We start from the raw sequence: 19,367 nt of genomic DNA, 5'->3' as shown, positions 1-19,367 counted from the left end.
AAGGAAAGAAAGATGAAAGGTAATTTATAAGTTTAGTCTTATAATAGTGTGATAGTTGTAGAATAGGAAGCATAAAAATATAAATTATAAAAAAATAATTCAGTAAAAATTTAGTAAAAGTCAGATAATTTACATTGATTAAAAATATATTTATATTTACATTAATTAATACACACCACTGGCCAAAAATAAAATCAACCAAGTGTCTAGGTTATCAAGCATTTACAACACTGTTACATCAGTGAAATGTTTTCAAATCTAAAAACAAAAAACTAAAAAGAAGATAGTAGAATTTAGTGAACTATAGAAATAGAGAAATTACAACTTAGCTGTGAGTCAAATTAGATGGTATCAAATAACATGTTTTTATTCCTAAGAAACAGGTATTCATATTACAAATAGTACAATAAATTTAAATTCTTTTCTACTTAGAGTAAATGTTTATATAACTCTTATAAACAAAATATGTGGGTAGTGTGCTATCAATATAAAGGGTTACAACCTGAACTAAGAAAAAAAGCAAGTTTCACTAGACTAACAGTAAAAAAACAATAGTTATTTGTAGCTAAAGTGTTTATTCATTTCCAGTTCATCATACCTAACACCAAATTTAACTAGAAATTCTAACTGAAACTACAGTGTTTAATACTCCATATACATCAGCTGGTTGCCAACCTGAATAAAATTTAGTAAATTTGAAAACTATAATTGCCTGCCTGCCCACCCACTCACCCACTCCTGAGTGGTTATCTACTTTTATTCTTCAAAAGATGAAATCAAACAAAGGAAGCAGGAAACCATTCCACAATGGAGGAAAAGGTAAGTGAATTGCCAGACTCAAAAGTAACTCAATTCAGGAAGTATGTATTTACTTTTTTTGAAGTTGAATGTGGTATTTTAAATAAGTAAACTACTCCTTGGTTTTATTATCAAAATAAATCATAAGTTAAAATGAATTAAATTAGCTTTCTATCAATGGTATGAAAACTTGATCATTTAGCTAGGTTGAGGGCAGAAACTAACCATATCATAGACTAATAAATTTATCTACATGAGTATTAGGTTTCCAAAATGATTTTAGCAATTTAAACAGTTTACTGAGTTTCCTATTGTTTACTGAGTTTACTATGTGCCAATTAGGAGTTGAAATAATGAAGACTATAATAGTTTTCCCTCAAGGATCTGAAGTCTACTTTATAAGTTAAATATCAAGAATTTGGCAGGACATTACAAAATATTACTTAGGTTTCTGGGTTTCTAACTACTCACCATTGCTCCCCAAATAAGACTTACACTTTCATACTTTTGTGTTTCAAATCACATTGTTCTAGTTGCCCAGAATGTTTTCTTTTCCAACCTCTCCTCTGTTTTAAAGACACTTAAATGAAAGTCCTCTGCCCCAAAAGCAGAATTTATATTTTCATTCTATGTGCTCCTATAATACTGAATGGGCATGTAGCATTTCTTATACAAAACATATTCAGAATAAATATGTGTATATACCTCTATACAGTTAGCATCTAGCATGAGTACAATACACAGTTACCTAATAAGTGTTCAATAAATTCTAGGATTTGAATTATAACATAATCACACTTAGCAAATATAAAGAACAATTCACATTTTAAACCAGGTAGATATATGCTAACAGTATTTGCCTTTCTTCACTGTCTATGTCATTTTAAATACACACAAAAAAAGCAAGGTTCACTAGACTAACAGTAAAAAAAACCATAGTTGTTTGTAGCTAAAGTGTTTATTCATTTCAAGCTCATCATGCCTAACACCAAATATGGAAGAAGAGAAAAACAAAAAGTTTGGAAAGGAATGATCACTTACTGAAAAACGCCAGCATGAAAATGCCATCGTTACCCACTCTGAGCTGCTCTGCATCACTGAAGTCATCTCTTGGTGGACACTCTTCCTCTTGAATCTGTAAAACATATGACATTAGAAGAGTTCACTAAAATAATTACAACTTTATTACCTTAAATGTAAAGATAAGAATTTAAATAAAATACGCTCAATTTGTTGTATAGACAAAATAAGAATGAGTACAATGTCTAGCACATAGTAAGTACTCAAAAACATTAGAAAGTATTAATTTTTCACGGGCACCCTTGTAAAGAGTAACTTTAAAGTTAAAAAAAGATAAATATTGAATAACATCAAATTAATGAAAATGGTATCAAGAAAGACAGATGTGGCATTGCTGCATTAGTGTCAAATGGGAAATAGGAACTTTCATAATCAGTGGTAGATTATAAATAGGTACAATCTCTAGGGTCGGCAATGTGGCAATATTTATCAAAAATAAAAGTGTACACACCCTTTGACCCAGCAATTCAGCTCTTCCAATACATTGTTTAGATATACACATATACACCCACTTAAACTCATGATTCCACACTGTGTGTGGAGACATCGATTGGCTCTCTTTGAGTTACCCTGTGGGAACTGAGACTTGGGGAAACTGGTGCGAGAATATGCTAATACTCTGGTTACTATTATTGATATGAATAATAAAGTTTTTGTCTCTGACCCAGCAGTCTCATGCTTTCTGCCAGCATCCACAAAATTGACAAGCTAATCAGGTAGCTTGCAAGTATGGTAAAACCTCAGATAATTCACAGTTCTTGACAGACCAATGAAATAATCTCTTGCTTATCTATCTGGTGAAATTCAAAAAGCAATGTAAAATTTTAAAAATGGAAAAGAGCAAAAACTTCTTAATATTCTCATGAAAATCTCCAAAATACATTCAATGAAAATTGTCTGTAATACAATAAAATTGTTTGTAAGAATAATTTTTGTGTACAAAAATATACGAACATATTGATGGATTTGCTTGTAAATATAGAGAGCGTCTCTGAAAGTATAAAGAAAACCCGTCATCACTGATTGTCTCTACTATTCAACAAATACTGATGAAATACCCATTTTACACAAGACTTAGCTTCCTGGTACTTGGGATACATGCGCATACATGAAACAATGATGCTCGCCTTTCCAGAGTTTATATTCCAGTGATGGGAGCCAGAACAAAGACATAATAAATAGGTTATTTATACAATTATTAAAAGGTGTAAATGCTCGGCAAAAAAAAAAGGAAAGGATGGTTTAGGAATGCTCCAATGTTGGGTTACAGTATTAAATACGGAGGTCAGCAGGCCTCACTGAGGCCCTAAGGCAGGATCATACCTGGCATGTTAGAGAAACCGCAAGGTTCAAGTAGAGTGAATAAGAGAACTAGTAAGAAATGAGGTCAAGGAGTCCACTGAAGGACATTGGATTTTACTGAGAGGTCTTACAGAGTTGTGATCAAATGAGTGACATGACTTGATTTACATACTCATATACATAATCTCCATTGGGTAACTGATGTTTCAATTTTGTGTTAGTACACAAAGAGGATCAGAGAAGCTAAGTGCCCTGCCCAAGATCACATAATTAGTTAGGTTGAAGCACTTAGGGTCTTTCCATCCTATCACGGTAGTCTCACTACATATGTTGCTTTTCTGAAAGAAGGCAGCTTTCAAAACCATATTGCTCATTTTTTGGGTAAAAAGATTCCTAAAACTCTGCCATCATATCCCAGGCGACCCTCTTATGGTATATGTAATGACAGGGAACAATTAAATACATATTAATAAAATTTTATATAGTTCCAAGTTAATTCATGAAATAAACATTGAAGTACAGTATGAGCCCCAAAAAACCATCGTCAATAAGATGGCAAGAATATAAATATATTTCATACTCTTCTGAAACACCAGTCCAGAGATTTTATCATAGGACTTTTTTAAAAAGATAGAAGACATATGCACAAAGATGTCCTTTACAAGGTTAACACCAAAAGACACGCACACACACACAAATAATCTAATAGTTCAACAGAGAGAATGGAATTTCATTCAACCATTAAAATAACAAAAAATATTTCTATAAAATGATTAAAAATTAAAGATGGTATCTATGCAATAATTTCAACTACATTAAACATCGATTTATAAATCCTAAAATTGGTAAGACACCAAAATATTTTAACATGAAGAGTTGTAATAGAACAACGCTGGTATTTTCTTATTTCCCACACTGGCTAATGTAAAGAAAGCATTCATTAACTTAACTGATATTTATTAAACACCAAATATGTGCCCAATAACAGCTAGATGCCAGAAATGTAAACACAAGGTCCTTGTCTTGGAGTTACTCACAATTTTTCAAATGCTAGTTTTTATGTCAAAAGACAATTTACTGACATACAATTGAAAACAAGTTACAAAAAAAGAACCCTAACCACTTAAAGGTTATAAAACAAAACTAACTAATGAATAAGAACATGCCATGTTCTAAAAGTTTTATAAAGTGAATTATTGGAATTCAAATATTTTTCATAGCGATATTAAAAATGAATAGTTCATTTCCATAAATGTATTTAATCATCACATAATATACACGCAACCCTACACATTCGAAATAAATAGTATTTCCACGTCTCCCGGCCAGCCCACCTTACATTCCCCCAATGAGAGTGGATTCAAAAAATAAGCTTTCAGCTCACCCAGCTGAGATTCATTTACAACAGAATATACAAGCATACCTCAGTTTACTGTACTTTGCTTTACTGTATACTTCACAGATGTCGCAGTTTTTACAAACTAAAGGCAAGACCCTTCACCAGCAAAAAAATTATGACTCACTTTATTGCAATGCTCATTTTATTGTGGTTGTCTGGAACCAAACCTGCAGTATCTCCAAGGTATGCCTACACTCAAATGCTAATAAGAGCTTTTTTTTTACCTGAATCAGGTATAGAAACTCATTCTCAATCATACTTTTCAAAAAGAGGGTGATGGAGTACTGGGTTAGAAACTGATGAATTTAAAAGAATTTTTTTCTTTTTACAAGGATCTAAGTTTTTCTTTTGTGTACAATTCTATTTTGCTTTCCATGAAATTTTCCACATTCCTCACAAGTTAGAGTTACAATGATATCAGAAGCAGGTGAAAACAGAAAATTTTTCATTCCAGACATTTTCAATTCACGTTGTGGATCACATGAATTTATAATACAAAGTACGGAAAATGACGACAGAGATGGGTTGGAATAGTAGCACTCCAGAGTTTTCTCTCCAAAAGGTAAAATCACCTTTATGCTTTTCTCAAAGCACAGAGAACAAGACTTAATGCTTCCCACTTTCTCTTTAGAGTTCTACCCTATTGTATGGAAGTTAGGACAGTTAAGGACACATGGTCGGGAACACCCTTTAAGGACCTTTGCCATTTCCAAGGTCTCTAGGAAGACACTACTTGAGAAAAGGAGTTCCTGTCCCTCTACTTCACTGAGAGGTCATGCATGTGTACAAGCGCATGTACAAACATGCATGTGCTAAGCAACCTAGAGTTGATTTTAATAGAAACTCCACACTTCACAGGTCTGTCCTCCTCCTCTGATTCTCCCTTCCCAGAATCAAAAATCCATACTGACTGAGCTATGCTTACGCCACTGTAATAGACTTACTTTGTCCCTCTGAGAGGGAAAAGGAATAAATAACTTGGGGTTTACTGTCTTTATGTATGTGCCCATAGCTATTTATGTTGACGTTTACCTGTGTGTGTGTGTTGGAGGATGAGAGTGGGAGCAGTATGGAAAGGGCTGTAGCCAATGAAAGAAATCCATCCAGGAAAAACGCTCACTTACCAGAGAATCTATTTGCTGGGCTCCGGCCTGATGGAGGCAAGAGGAGAATGCTATTCATAGAAACACCTCTCCCTCTGTCGCACTCTCTCAACCCTTAGCTAATTCTAGCTTTCCTAGGTGAAGTGATTTTTTCGTGAACAAAATGGGATGAATTCAGGAATCTGAAATAACATCTGAAAGTCTGATGCAAGAAAAAAAGGCAAGAAACCTTGGTCCTGCTTGCAGCCAAACAAAAATGTAAATAGTTTCTGCCTTTTACCGGGCTGTAAATAGCGCACATGTATCTCATTGATTCTCCATTACGGTGATAGCCACTCCTTTTACCAAAAGAAGAAATAACGTGTATATATATCATTCACTCTCTATATTAATTACTAAGACAGGAGAATGAGGGAGAAACGGCAGGTAGAATCCTCGACTATCATTCAAAATTCTAGGGTGGGATGTGTTAAAAGGACAAAAAAAAGTGAACTGACAGCATAACTTGAAGGCCTTGTAATTTATTTCTCTGTGCTTTTTAACCTACCTTGAGTTCATTCATAGAGTCACTAGACTATAATACATAAAACATGAATAGGAAAAAAAGATGATTTAGGATTATAGTGATGAACCACAGAATGTAAACTACATAATGAGGGAAAAAGGGACATCGACAGTGAAGAGGTTGACGGACTTAAGGTCTAGGTGAAAGAGATAAAGTGTTAGCGTAGGGTAAGCGGGTTGAGTGAGTCAGAAGGATGGGAGGTGAAGGTCTGCACAGGAGATGCCTGAAATCAAATATTAGGAAGTGATAATTAAATTGGTAAAGGTAAGTAAGGTCTAGGATGACCATAAGCTAAGATGGAATTAAGGGGAAGATCCAAAGAAACAAATAGAAATATGGAGGTCTCGGAATGAAGAAGGTGAATTTAACTAGGAGAGTACTAATTTCACTAAAAAAAAAAATGATGACACACATAAGCAGTAGTAAAATACTACCAAAAGAAAAGAAAAAAACTACAGGGACAAACATTCAAACACAGATTACTGTTTTGATATTAACAAATGTGCATATCAATTATAAAAATAATATTCTCAAAAGGAAATAAAATGTTCTTACTCTTTGAGCTGTTTCTGCTGCTGCAGCTGCCATTGCAGCAGCCTTAGCCTTCTCAGCTTCATCATATGTTGGAAGAGAGGTAGCAACACTGTAAGGAGGTGGCACAGGGTAAAACTCACTATAAACTTCTGTATCTGAAGAAAAAGGATTGAAAAAGGATAACCATTAAAACGAACTATTTGACAGAATTTTGATAGCCAAAAAACATGTTTTAATAATTTACAACAGACCGTTAAAGGCTATTAGTGCTACTGCAGTCCTATGTCATAAGCTATATAACATATGAATTACTACTATAATCATATATATTATTTTAGTCCTGTATTTATTACAAAGAGAAAAAACTGATAAATATTATCTAAAGTGACACACAAAAACAACCTCAAGAATGAGATTTTGAAAAGGAGTGCAAGACAAGGAAGGCAAGCAACGCTGCTATTATGTGGAAAGGATTTACTTGCCCATAATCTCACAGCCAAAAAAAATAAGAAATAATCAGAAATAATAATGGCAAACACTTACATAGCACTAACCATTTAATATACCACTTCTATGTATATTATTCTTAGCAACTCGAGGTTCAGAAAAAGTTAAGTGATTTGCCAGTATCACACAACCAATAAGTGGCAGAACCCAGAGATTTCCTGAATTCAAATACTTTGCTCTGATAAAAGCTTAATGTTCCTTCATGTCAGTTTTAGCAACTGCCCTAATCTCATATGCAAACTCAGTATCTCTTTGCTAAAAGATGGATGTTTAACTCTTTTTCACTCTTGTCCCTTTCTCCTCCCATTTTCCCATCGACCTCGTTGCTTTCATTTTTTTTGTATAATTTTTCCCTCCCTCAATTTTGAACTATCTTTCAAATATGATCTCCAGAACAAGTCCAGACTGCTTATAACAAACAGAAAAACAGAAACAAAAACTGCGTCACTCATTGCCAACATAAGTAAAATGACACAGGTCAATCAATTGATTAGGCTTAGGCTAGGATCACTGACATGAAAAAACAGGTACATTCTAAAAATCGTACATACCACAATGTTTGATATAACTTCTCTGAGTTCCTCTATTATTATATAACTACACTATTTACATTTTCTACATTGGTTTATAATTTTCTCTACCTTTATCAGAATTCCTTGCGTTTCCAAGGTGAAAACACATTTTACTTTAGTAAACGTTTTTCTACTGTGTTTTATGTACATAGGTTTTTAAGTAATTTTTTTAATGCTCTCTATAAGCGTTCAGGATGTGAAGTTAGGTCATTTTTAATCTAATGAGAGGAAGTGGTAGTAACTATATCATACTGAATGTTATCTACCAAGAGGCAGAAATCATAAATGCTTAGAAAAGATTATTTTTAGGATGTAAAAACACCATAAATGGTCAACTAAATAGATTTCTTTAGTTGAAGTCTAGAGTAGAAGCAAAATTTAAGTAAAAATAATAGTTATAAATTTTAAAGTAGTACATTAAAATGATAGATCTTTAAAACTGGAACAATGATACATAATATCCAAGGAGACTAGATCTTTTATATTAACAACAGATGTGTAAGTTTTTAAAAAGTTTTAAAGTCCAAGATAGAAAAAAATACTCCCACCAGTAATAGATGAAAGTTGGGAAAGAGCATTAACTTGCTACAGTTTTAATTTTGCACTTGTTAATTTTACGTATTTTTCTTACACCATTTAAGGCAGTAGCTCTCAACCAGAGAATTTAAAGTCTGGGGAGCTGCAGCCCTAGCTCCTCTTCTTGGAAGCTACATTACCTCAAGCAAATCACTTACACACCACGAACTTCCACTTTCTCATCCATAAAACTGAGCCAGCAAGGCCATCACTTACTATTATGGGATGAAACAGAAGAGTATTCAAGGGGATGCTGTAAACTGTGAAGTAATATACAAAGTCACCTATGTCTCTGAAACCAACCATAACGTGACCTGCTGAAGAACATAATCTCCACAGAAAACTGGCACTGCCCATATTTAAAATATAACAACTGACCAAGAAGCTGAAGAAAAATACTATTAATAGTTTTCACTAAACAGAGACCCAAATTCTAGAATTACTCAGTTCTTGTGTTCAATTATAGTCATGAATGGCCTTTTAGTACAGATGTAAAAAAATAAGAAAGACCAATAATCACAGAGAACAGAATATCTAGAGTTATCAGGCTCAACTTGTTTTACAGTTCTAATTTACCTACCTTTAAAAACGTCATGCTGCATTACCAAAACGATTCCAGATCACAGAAAAATGAGAAGGTTCTCAATTCATTTTATGGTGCTTCCATAATATTAATACCAAAACCACAAGGACAGTACATAAAGTAACTTATAGATCCCACTAACAAAGCTATAAAAACCTAAAATATTAACAAATCTATATCCAGAAGAGAAAAGAATATGAAGACAATCAGAATTTATTCCAGGAATACAGGGACGGATTAGCTTAAAGAAGAAATCTAATAAAATAAATAATACGTATCATTACATCAAAAGTTGAAGGAGAAAAAAATAATTTTATGAGAAGGTACAGAAAGAGGACCCCAAGGTTTCTGGCCTGCTGGAGCCATTTATAGAAAGGGGGAAGACTGTAAAAAGAGGTTTGGTGGTGGAGGAAAAGGCAGTATGTAGTTGAGGTGGTTGTAAACCTTAGTCTATTCTTTGAAACTCTTCCCATCAAGAGGTGGAGACTTAATTTCTTAATAGTCTTGAATAATCACCAAACTTAGTGATTCACTTCTAACAAGCCAAATGTGGCACATATAACACTGTGTGACTTTGGAGGCAATGTCGTAACAGATGCTGTAGCTTCCATCTGGCTACTCTCAGCATGCTTGTTCTTGGAACCCAGCCTCCATTCAGGGAGGAATCCCAGGACACAACATGAGGCTACACACAGGTGAGGCTGACAGTCTCTGCAAGATGGCCCTGGCTGAAGCATCAACCATTACACACGCGAATAAGAAAGCCTGCAAAACGCCTCCAGCCCCAGTCACCATCAGATGACCATCACATGAGGCCCTGGGAGAGAACTGCATAACTGAGTCCAGTTCACGCCTCAAACCCTGGGACTGTATAATAATAAATGACTGCCATTTTACTCCAGCAAGCTTGAGCAGTAGCGATGGTAGCCACAACAAGGGACTGAAATTTCACTTTTAGTATCTTCTGTCATTCAAACAAGACATCAACAGGGATTTTCCCTCCTCAAGATTACCATCAAATAAATCTAGAGTAGCAAATTCATTGCACTTTACTCTGGAACTTGTAAAATATTGAAGAAAAGTTAGCCTGTAATACATTTTAACAAGCACCAATCCAGCTGTTAAATCATATAGCCCAAGACAAATAAACCTGATATAAATCAACATAAAACCTGAGCTATTAAAAACATTCCTAGCTGTTTCATACTAAAAGCCATACCTGAAGTTGTGGGTACTTCCACAGTAATGCTACTGTAAGGTGGAGGGGAGGACTCCGTCTGGGGTCCTGATGCTGGAGGAGCACTCTGCACCATCTGTGGTGCTGGGCCGGAAGCTGATGGTTGCTCTATGGCAGACGGTTCTGAATTATCCTCTTCATTGTGAAGCTAAGAGAACAAAGGAAAAAAGAAACATTAATGTGACTGATTTCTTTTTAATTCACACTGATTTTTACAGATCACTTCAGGCAAAGGATTACTTTTTAGCTATAAAGTAAAATAGCATTTAAAAAGATGAACACAATTTTTAAGAGACCTAATCAGTCAGTAATTTTAGAATTTTGATAGCTTCTTTACAAAAATGAAGTTCAAATTGTTAAGAATTTATAAAGAAAAACATTCATGATTGCAAAGATTCAAGTTCATTCAATCCCACAGTAAATACTGTCTACCATGTATCATTTACTGTGTATTACAAAGCAAAGTAAAACTCCTAATGATATAACTACTATGCTATCCCTACTATGCCAGTATCTAGAATAATTGGAAATGTAAACTAAATTAATGAAATGAAATAACCACATATAAACAAATTCCAAAATGTGAAATACTCTAAGGAGTTTTTCCCATGTACAAAAAGAATGACTTATAAAGCAAAATGAATCAACATTATATAAAATTCCAGAAAATGTTCTTCACCACAACAAATTTACTGAAAGATCAGTAAGTGCTAGGTAATATCTTTAATGATTTAACTCATTGAATCCTCACAACAAACCTACGAGATAGAGACTGTTATTGCCATCTGACAGTTTAAAGAAATGGGGGGGAAACCTGGAAGTATAAAGACTTCAAGTAACTTGCCAAACATCCCAACAACTAGGAAGGGTAAAGCCAGGAACCAAACCCAAATAGTGTGGCTACAGCCTTCTGACTTCATTTATAGTCATCTTCATTCACTAGGATTTGACAATAACTACACATAGGCAAACCAACCTGAGGTGAACCAAAAGCGTCAATACTCTAAAAATTAATCATTCATCAAAAAGGTTCTATAATTGATCCTTAAATATATTTGGGAAAGAGGTCTTATTGAAATATCTTAAGACACTTTTAAAACAACTTAGAATCTTGATTTGAAAAGAAACTACAGGCTTTCAACATTATTCAATTTTCATATCTTAATTTATTCCTATTGCTTTGAGAAATTCAATGTTAAAAATAATCCCTCAAAGAAATTCTATCTGTACATACACAAATCTGACTGTTGTGATGTAATGAAATGAGCATGCATTTTGGAGTTTTGAAAGAAGAGCATGCAAATTCTTCCTCTACCTTTTAGAGGGTTTGATAAACTTATCTTCCAGGTGCCTCAGCATCTCCACGTGTAAATTCTGAATGCTGCCAAAATCCTCGTAGAATTGTAAATAATATTTGGAAAGCATCTATCATAACGCCTAACACACAGAAGGCAGTTAATAAATACTAATTCCCCCTTCTTCCCTTCTATTTAATATACTTTAATTCACAAACTCTATCAGTCCAGTAAGTAGTCACTCACCTGCCTGTAAAGGATAAAATAGTATGTAAAGTAAAATAGGTCAATTTACTTCACTGCTGTTTGCATGTGTCTTGGTAAGTGATCACATTAGCAAAACAATTTTGTGAGTTAATAAATGTATTATAATTTTAATAAAACTGTCATAAACATACCTAAAATTATTTCTCAAGTTAATAAAACAACTTTTTCCATAACACCAAGGTTTATATAATAAAATCTACTCAGAGAAACTGAATTCTAAGGTCAAATAATCAATAAAGTAAACTTTGTATGAGTTTTAAATTTACTTGCAGCACTTTTTTTCTTTTATTTATTTATTTAAACTTTTTTTATTAGTTTCAGGTGCACAAAACAATGTAATAGTTAGACATTTATCATTTATATCCCTCACACAGTGACAACCCCCCTCCCCCATCCACTACCCCTCTGACATCGCACACAGCCATTACATTTCCATTCTGACTAGCAGTACTTTGCCCCAGTGTCACAAAGCATTTCCCATGTTTCCCATTACAAGGTACCCAGGGGAATTCCTAATTGAATCATCTTTGATCATACTTTTAAGAGCAAAAATGTGAGATGAGCAACTTAAGGCAAACAAAAGTAAAGTACAGATAATACACTTAGCAACATCAATTAAACAATTCAGTAATAGTGAAGGTGTCAGACGGGAAACCACTTTTCCAATCTACTACTAATGCTGCAAATGTAGATGAAGTGTACTAAAGAAAAACGTCTTATGACAAAACAATTCTCCTCTCACAAGAAATATCCCTTACACATCAAGTACATAAATGTGTTCCCCATAATGACTTAACTTATTTTTAAAACCTTTCAAAATTTATTCGAGTAACTACAATAAAAATATAAACTGCAGACACTTTTACATATGATCTCAGAAATAAACCTCTGGTACTTCTAAAACTTGCCCTAATTTTATTTCAACTGCCCTGCCTAACTAACACCTCTAGTTTTGTTTTTACGAAATTATAATACACAGTGAACATTTGCTATATGTCAACAGTAAAACCCAGTAATCCAGTCAACAATCCCTACCCACTATAGCACAGAATTTACAATTTACTTTAAATGCAACATTATAATTTTGATATTTTTGGCGCCTCAATAAATTAACCTACGTTTGTCTTTTAACTAAATTCAGGCAAGCACTCAAATCAATATACATGTTTATCAAATAAGATAACACCATTTGTGGAAATTTTTTCTTTATCACTGTGTCATAATGGTTCTATGTTACTTTTTAAAATGATTACCTAAACAGCAAAAGCTAGGGGTGGGAGGGAATGGGGTGGTACCTACATACGAGTATAGAGCACCACATGAGTCCCTGGAAAAAACTCCTCCATGAAGAAAACCGAGCAATCAGAAAAACTGATCAAATAAAAAGCAAATAAAGAGAAAAGCAATGGGAAAAGACATGGTGGTTAGCACTGAATTCTTTTAAATACAGAACTAATGCTAAACATAGAGCAAAGTACTAAATAGCTACTGGCAATGAAAAGCAAACACTATATACCCTGAAAAAGTGAAAATACAAGCAACGTAAAAATCAGGCTCTGGGGAAAGAAGACATGAAACTATTAGGACCACTCACCTCATCTTTCACAGCAGGGTTTTAATCTCTAATATTTAGAATTAAAACATGCTTATCAATAGCCACCTATTTTAATATTTAAAACTTTTTAAATAAAATTAAATTAAAACATGCAGTTTTTTTTCAATTATTCCAATTTCTTACTGGTTTTTATAATCTTTATTTTAGTGAAATCCTACAAAACCTAATAGCTCTGTGGGGGAAAAAAAATCCTTTATTGAGAATTCAGCAATTTTTAAAGATATTTTCCTTGCTTTATGGTATTTAATTTAAATTAAATTTAAACAAATTCATATTTCATATTCTCATTTTTAAAAATAGCAAAAATAGCATTATCCCATTCTTAACCTTCTCCCTATTTATAAGCAAAAATGGAATGATGTTCAACAAATGTTAACAGAAATTATTCCTGGTGGGTAAGATTTGGATGCCTCAATTGCTTCTTTCTTTGTACTTATACTGCCTGTATTTTAAAAAATAAGTACATATCACTTTTTATAAAAATTAAAAAGGTCATCACAAAAAATGTACTTTAGCCTAGTAATTCTCATTTTAAGACTATAGCAAAAAAAAAAAACTAATCAGATACTTAAGAATAGGATTTTTTTCATGATTTCAAGCATTCTTTATTAGATTAGATTACAATTTAGTCATATACGAGATGGGATCACAAAATACAGTGGATGTTTAAAAAAAACATTACAGTAAAAGACACATTGTCATTAATCCCCCTAAAATTCTCTCCCTCACTTTGAACACACTTATCCCATCGTGTTTGCCACTTTCTGAAGCAGTTCTGGAAGTCCTCTTTCATGAGTATCTTTAGTTGTGCTGTCGTGGCTGCCTCGATATCCTGAATCATTTTGACTTTGGGGAAGAGCCAGAAGTCACTCGGTACCAGATCCAGTGAATAAGGTGGATGAGGACACACCATAATGTTTTTATTGACAGAAATTGCCGTACCAGAAGCAATGTGTTACGCAAAACATTGTCATGATGGAGGATGATTTAAGGCACACTTCTCTCACACCTTCTCTCAACCGTAGCTCACACCTGACTCACCTCACCGAACAAACTGAAACTTGTCACACACTGTTACTAAGGTTTGATGGGCCTCTTCCCTTATTGAAGATCCCTGCCTTTCTGTTGGATGGTACTCAGCGACAGCATTCACTGTTATTTCTTGATCACAATGGAAAGGCTCTGTGTCACACACAGCTCTGGTACAGCAATTTCTGTCAAATAAAAAGACCACGGTGTGTCCTCATTCACTTTATTCATGGACCTGGCACCGTGCAACTTCTGGCTCTTCCCCAAAGTCAAAATAACCATGAAAGACAAATGTTTTTTGAATCGATTCAGGACTTCGAGGCAGCCACGACAGCGCAACTAAAGACATGCACGAAAGAGGACTTCCAGAACTGCTTCAGAAAGTGGCAAGAATGATGGGATAAGTGTGTTCGAAGTGAGAGGGAGTATTTTGAGGGGGATTAATGGCAATGTGTCTTTTACTGTCATTTTTTAATTTAATTTAAACATCTAGCATATTTTTATTACACCCCATAAATGTCCTTTAATTTTATTTTTGTCTACAATTATTCTCGCACTCAGGAAGGACACACCTTTTTTTGTTTTGTTTTTTAATTTATTTTCAACCTAGGTGCTTGAATTTGGAGTTCAGATAATAAGTATAATTGTTGTAGCCATGGTTATAACATTTGTTTTTCCTCCCTTTTTCATTTTTATTTTCCAATTACAGTTGACATTCAGTATTATTTTGTATTAATTGCAGGTGTACAGTATAGTAGTTAGACATTTGTATAATTTATGAAGTGATCCCCCTGATTAGTCTAGTACCCACCTGGCACTATAAAACAGGATTTATTTATAAAGCTGTTCATCATAATAATGGAAAACCAGAAACAATCTATTCATCCAAAATAGAATAAAAACACTGTAACAATACAATAGAACACCAGACATTTAAGGTGGTGTTTCGAAAGGATACTTAATGACCTAAGGAAATGCTCATGACACAGTGTTAAGGAAGTAACAAAATTGTGTGTGTGCATGTGTGTGCGTGTGTGTAAATTATATATTATTCCAACTTTAAATAAAACAATGTTAACAGTTTCAAAATGAGAACACGCAAAATGGGTAGCATTAAAAGTTGTTTGTTATTTTCTCGGTGTGTTTTTTTTTACTTTTCTATATTTTTTCCAAGTTCTCTGGAACAGAGATGAAAGCAAAAAAACATTTTTTGTGTGTGTTCTTAATGTAGGGCAGAAAGTGATACGTTAAAGAGATTTCCATCTGTGCTTAAAGGAATAAGTTTCTATAAGTTAAAAAATTGACATTTGTAAAATTTCTCAATGATACTGAAAAAACAAAAAATTACCAGACTCTACACCCATTCAATAACCTTTTATAACCATTATCTTTACAAGAAAAGAAAGTCAGGTACATAAACCCAGATATGATCATGTTTGCTATTTTCCATCAGCCAGATAACATTACTAACACATAAAGTAACACCAGCACATATCCATTTTAATGTGTGATGATTTTCTAATGAAACCCATTTTCACGGTTAAAATGATTCATAAAGGCTTTTTGTCTCCCACCTAACAAGAGTTTTATTCGTGGTGCCCTTTTGCCTTAATTGTCAATCATGTTATATATTCATCTACGTAACTTACAAAAGCATTGTTTTCACAGCAATACTGTTTTTCTCTGGACTCCAATTGTGAGGATGGCACACTGACATTGTGAGCAACAAGCCACCCATGTTCCAACTGCTTTACTCAACAACCTATCTGATAAAGGACTCTGCAAATTTTCCACAAACAACTCCACGAGAAAATACAATGCTCACTCAGCACCCAGCACAGCAGCAGTAAGCTACTGTGACAATAAATGTTGTGTTGGTCAGTTTTCTTTCACTGCAGCCCTATGTATAAGTATAAACTAAACTCTAGAAATAAGATACTTTCACAATATTTAAATGTTATTTGGTAGGAAAGTGCAAAAATGATAGGGACGTGTCACAAGGATATAGGAACAGATGGAAGAGGCTCCCACTGGTTAAATCTGGGATGATATGAACCTCAAAATAAATGCTGATCATGTAAGATTATAACCAACAGAATAAAACAAAAACCCATGAATTCATACTAACAAATAAATATATAAGTTGGAGGCAAGGGAAAGTTCTAAATAATAAATGTAGAACAAATGACAGAATTAGGAAATCACCAATTGACAACCACCATAGATATAACTCTCTTAGACAACAATAACCAATGAATTCTAAAACCAATGGGTGAACGTATAATTTCTTTAAGGACATTTGTGGACTATACTACAACATAACTGACATGAACCTTTCCTAAACATGTCATGAAAGACAGAAAAAAGATTAAAGAACTGTTCCAGATTAAAAGAGATTGGGACACAATAACAATAACTAAGCACAATATTTAATCATGAACTAGACCCTGATCATTTAAAAAAAAGGGGGGGGGATTACTTTTGCTATAAAAGGCATTAGTAAAGAAACTGGTAAAAATTTTTTATAGATTATAGTATTGTTTCGATGTTACTGATTTTGATCATTGCACTGCAGTTTGTTAAGAGAATGTCTTTGTTTTTAGGAAATACACACTGGAAAATATTTAGATGTAAAGGGATGGCATGTCTGCCATTTACTTTCAAATGTTTCAGAAAAAATATAATGTATGTATATACATATATATAAAGAGAATATCACAAAACAAATGTAATAAAATGTCAATATTTAAGGAAACTAGGTGAATGGTATATAGGAATTATTTGTACTATCTTTCCCACACTTTTCTATAAGTCTAAAATGATTTTAAAATAAAGTTAAAGAAAAAACAAAATGCTATATATAGGTATGGAAATAGAAAAGTATATTGGATAAAAACAAATAGATTAACTGAAAACTCTACAATCCAACTTTTAATAATTTCCACTCTATTGCTAGAAGCCCTGTATGATCATTAAAAACCTCTACACTTTCAGGGACTTCACAAAATGATTTCTCCACATATAATCCAAATCCAGTTTTCCCTGGATGGCACTACAAGAATGTTATTATTCACACAAGTCCCCCCTACCTGGGAACAAGATGACAAGGAAAATGTTCTTGAATATCGCCAATACTATCCTAGATCAGGAGCCTCTCTTCGAGTTCACATTGTCTATACTCTGCCAGACCCTCTCTCATCCTGGTCTTATTAGTCTTTACAAGGGTCCGAATCATTCCCCAGTAAGACTTACAAGCCAGCTCCCTATCCCCTCTACCTTAAATCCCACTATAATACAAGGCAGCTAAACCAGCTCCACACCTCAGCTGTAAGACAGAAAGCAGCAGTCATAACAGCCAGAGTTGAGCAGTCCAGTAACGACATCAGTTCTCTCCTTCTCTGACCTGATCACCATCTAGAACTGCTTCTCCTAGAAAACATTAGATTTCTACATCTTCCTGGCTTTTACCTTTCTCACTCCCTTCCTTTCACAAAGTCTATTCTTTGGGCCTACATTTGCTGCCATCTGGTTACTTCCTATCCTATGGAGCCTGGACTATAAAGTGAAAAGCTTGCATGACACTCATCCTCCATTTCCCAGTTCCTGTATCTTCTGGCACATCGACGCCATTGAGACCCAATCTGGGGCAAGTCCATCTACTATCTCCTGGTAGGAGGAAAACAGATCACATAACCTTGTAGACGGGTGCCAGTACAAATTTAGTTTCTAATTCCAGCAGGGCTGGCTGTGAGAACTAGTCAGCAGCATGGCAGGTGTTTCAGCTCCGCTACTCTCCTCTTCCCCCACTTCCAACCATGGAACTCTCAGTCAAACGTCTTTGCTTCCTACTTCACAGAGGAAAACAGGTTTTCAAGCAAAACTCCTTCCAACTTATCTCCGTTGCATTATTAAATTTAGCATTATGGCATCCATCCTAATTTATATTCTTTGCTTCTAAATGCCAGACAACTGTACAGAGAAGATCCTGCCTCCCAAAGTATTATTTTTCCTCTAAATAATGTTTCTCCTTTTTTCCCCTAACTTCTCTCTCTATCCGCATATATATTCTATTCACGCCATACTGAAAAAAGAAAAAACCTTCACCCAGCTAAAATTAAAATTCTTTTCTCATGCTTTTTGAACTATTTCCACCTCTCCTTTCTTTTCTTCAGTGACAAACATCTTAAAAGAAAAAAAAAAGATATCTACCCTCATTCTGCACGCTTCTAATGCTCATTTCAACTCCCTAGTCCATTACCATTTGGCTTTCACTCAAATAACTCTTACTAAGAACACTGACCTCCTAATTGTTAAACCCATAAACCGTTTTTCAGTCCTCACCCTACCAAATATCTTTAATATATTCAACACAGTTCAGTGTATTCTGTTTTTTTCTTTAGCTTCCAGGGAACTATTCCTTTCCGGTTTTCCTCCTATTTTTAAGTATTCATTCTTGTTTCTTTCGTAGGGGTCCTGATTTTCCTCTGCCAACTTTAAAGTCTTAGCTAAAACTGAATCCCTCTAACACACAGACTAAACGGTGGCTGAACGGTGTGTAATTGGTTTGATTTACTTTCACTTGCAAAGGCATAAGGCAACTAACCCCATGTAATACTGTTAAAGTTACTATTACAAGCATTCATTTGTCCTTTTAAAAATTAGTATGGTGTCCTGTCTTGTTTGATTTCACATTCTTTTAGATGAGTAGGTAGTTGCTACAAGAATAAACTAGAAAAGAAGATAATTTGATGCCAGAAGATCTACATTTAAAATATAGATCTACCACCTCCTAGCTGCATAACCTTGATTGGGTCTTTGAGCCTCATCTTCTTTCTGTGATCCATTAATTTATTCAGTCAGTCGGTTATCAATCAGTGACTCAACCAACTTTACTAAATGACTAAC

The 19,367-nt window shown here is 34.2% G+C and overlaps 1 protein-coding gene across 1 annotated transcript in view; it reads right to left on the bottom strand.

Annotated features, from left to right (window-relative positions):
• NDFIP2 (Nedd4 family interacting protein 2) overlaps window positions 1–19,367 on the bottom strand; it is a 55,085-nt gene that overhangs the window by 18,976 nt on the left and 16,742 nt on the right. Inside the window, exons 2-4 of the mRNA XM_019742579.2 lie at window positions 10,239–10,404; window positions 6,803–6,936; window positions 1,840–1,933 (exon numbers count right to left, since the gene is read on the bottom strand). Of these exons, the coding sequence (XP_019598138.2) occupies window positions 1,840–1,933; window positions 6,803–6,936; window positions 10,239–10,404 (394 nt within the window). The remainder of the gene's footprint in view (window positions 1–1,839; window positions 1,934–6,802; window positions 6,937–10,238; window positions 10,405–19,367) is intronic.

This window comes from Rhinolophus sinicus, linkage group LG04, assembly GCF_036562045.2.
Source record: "Rhinolophus sinicus isolate RSC01 linkage group LG04, ASM3656204v1, whole genome shotgun sequence".
Classification (NCBI taxonomy): domain Eukaryota; kingdom Metazoa; phylum Chordata; class Mammalia; order Chiroptera; family Rhinolophidae; genus Rhinolophus; species Rhinolophus sinicus.
This window is presented reverse-complemented; position numbering and strand designations above follow the sequence as displayed.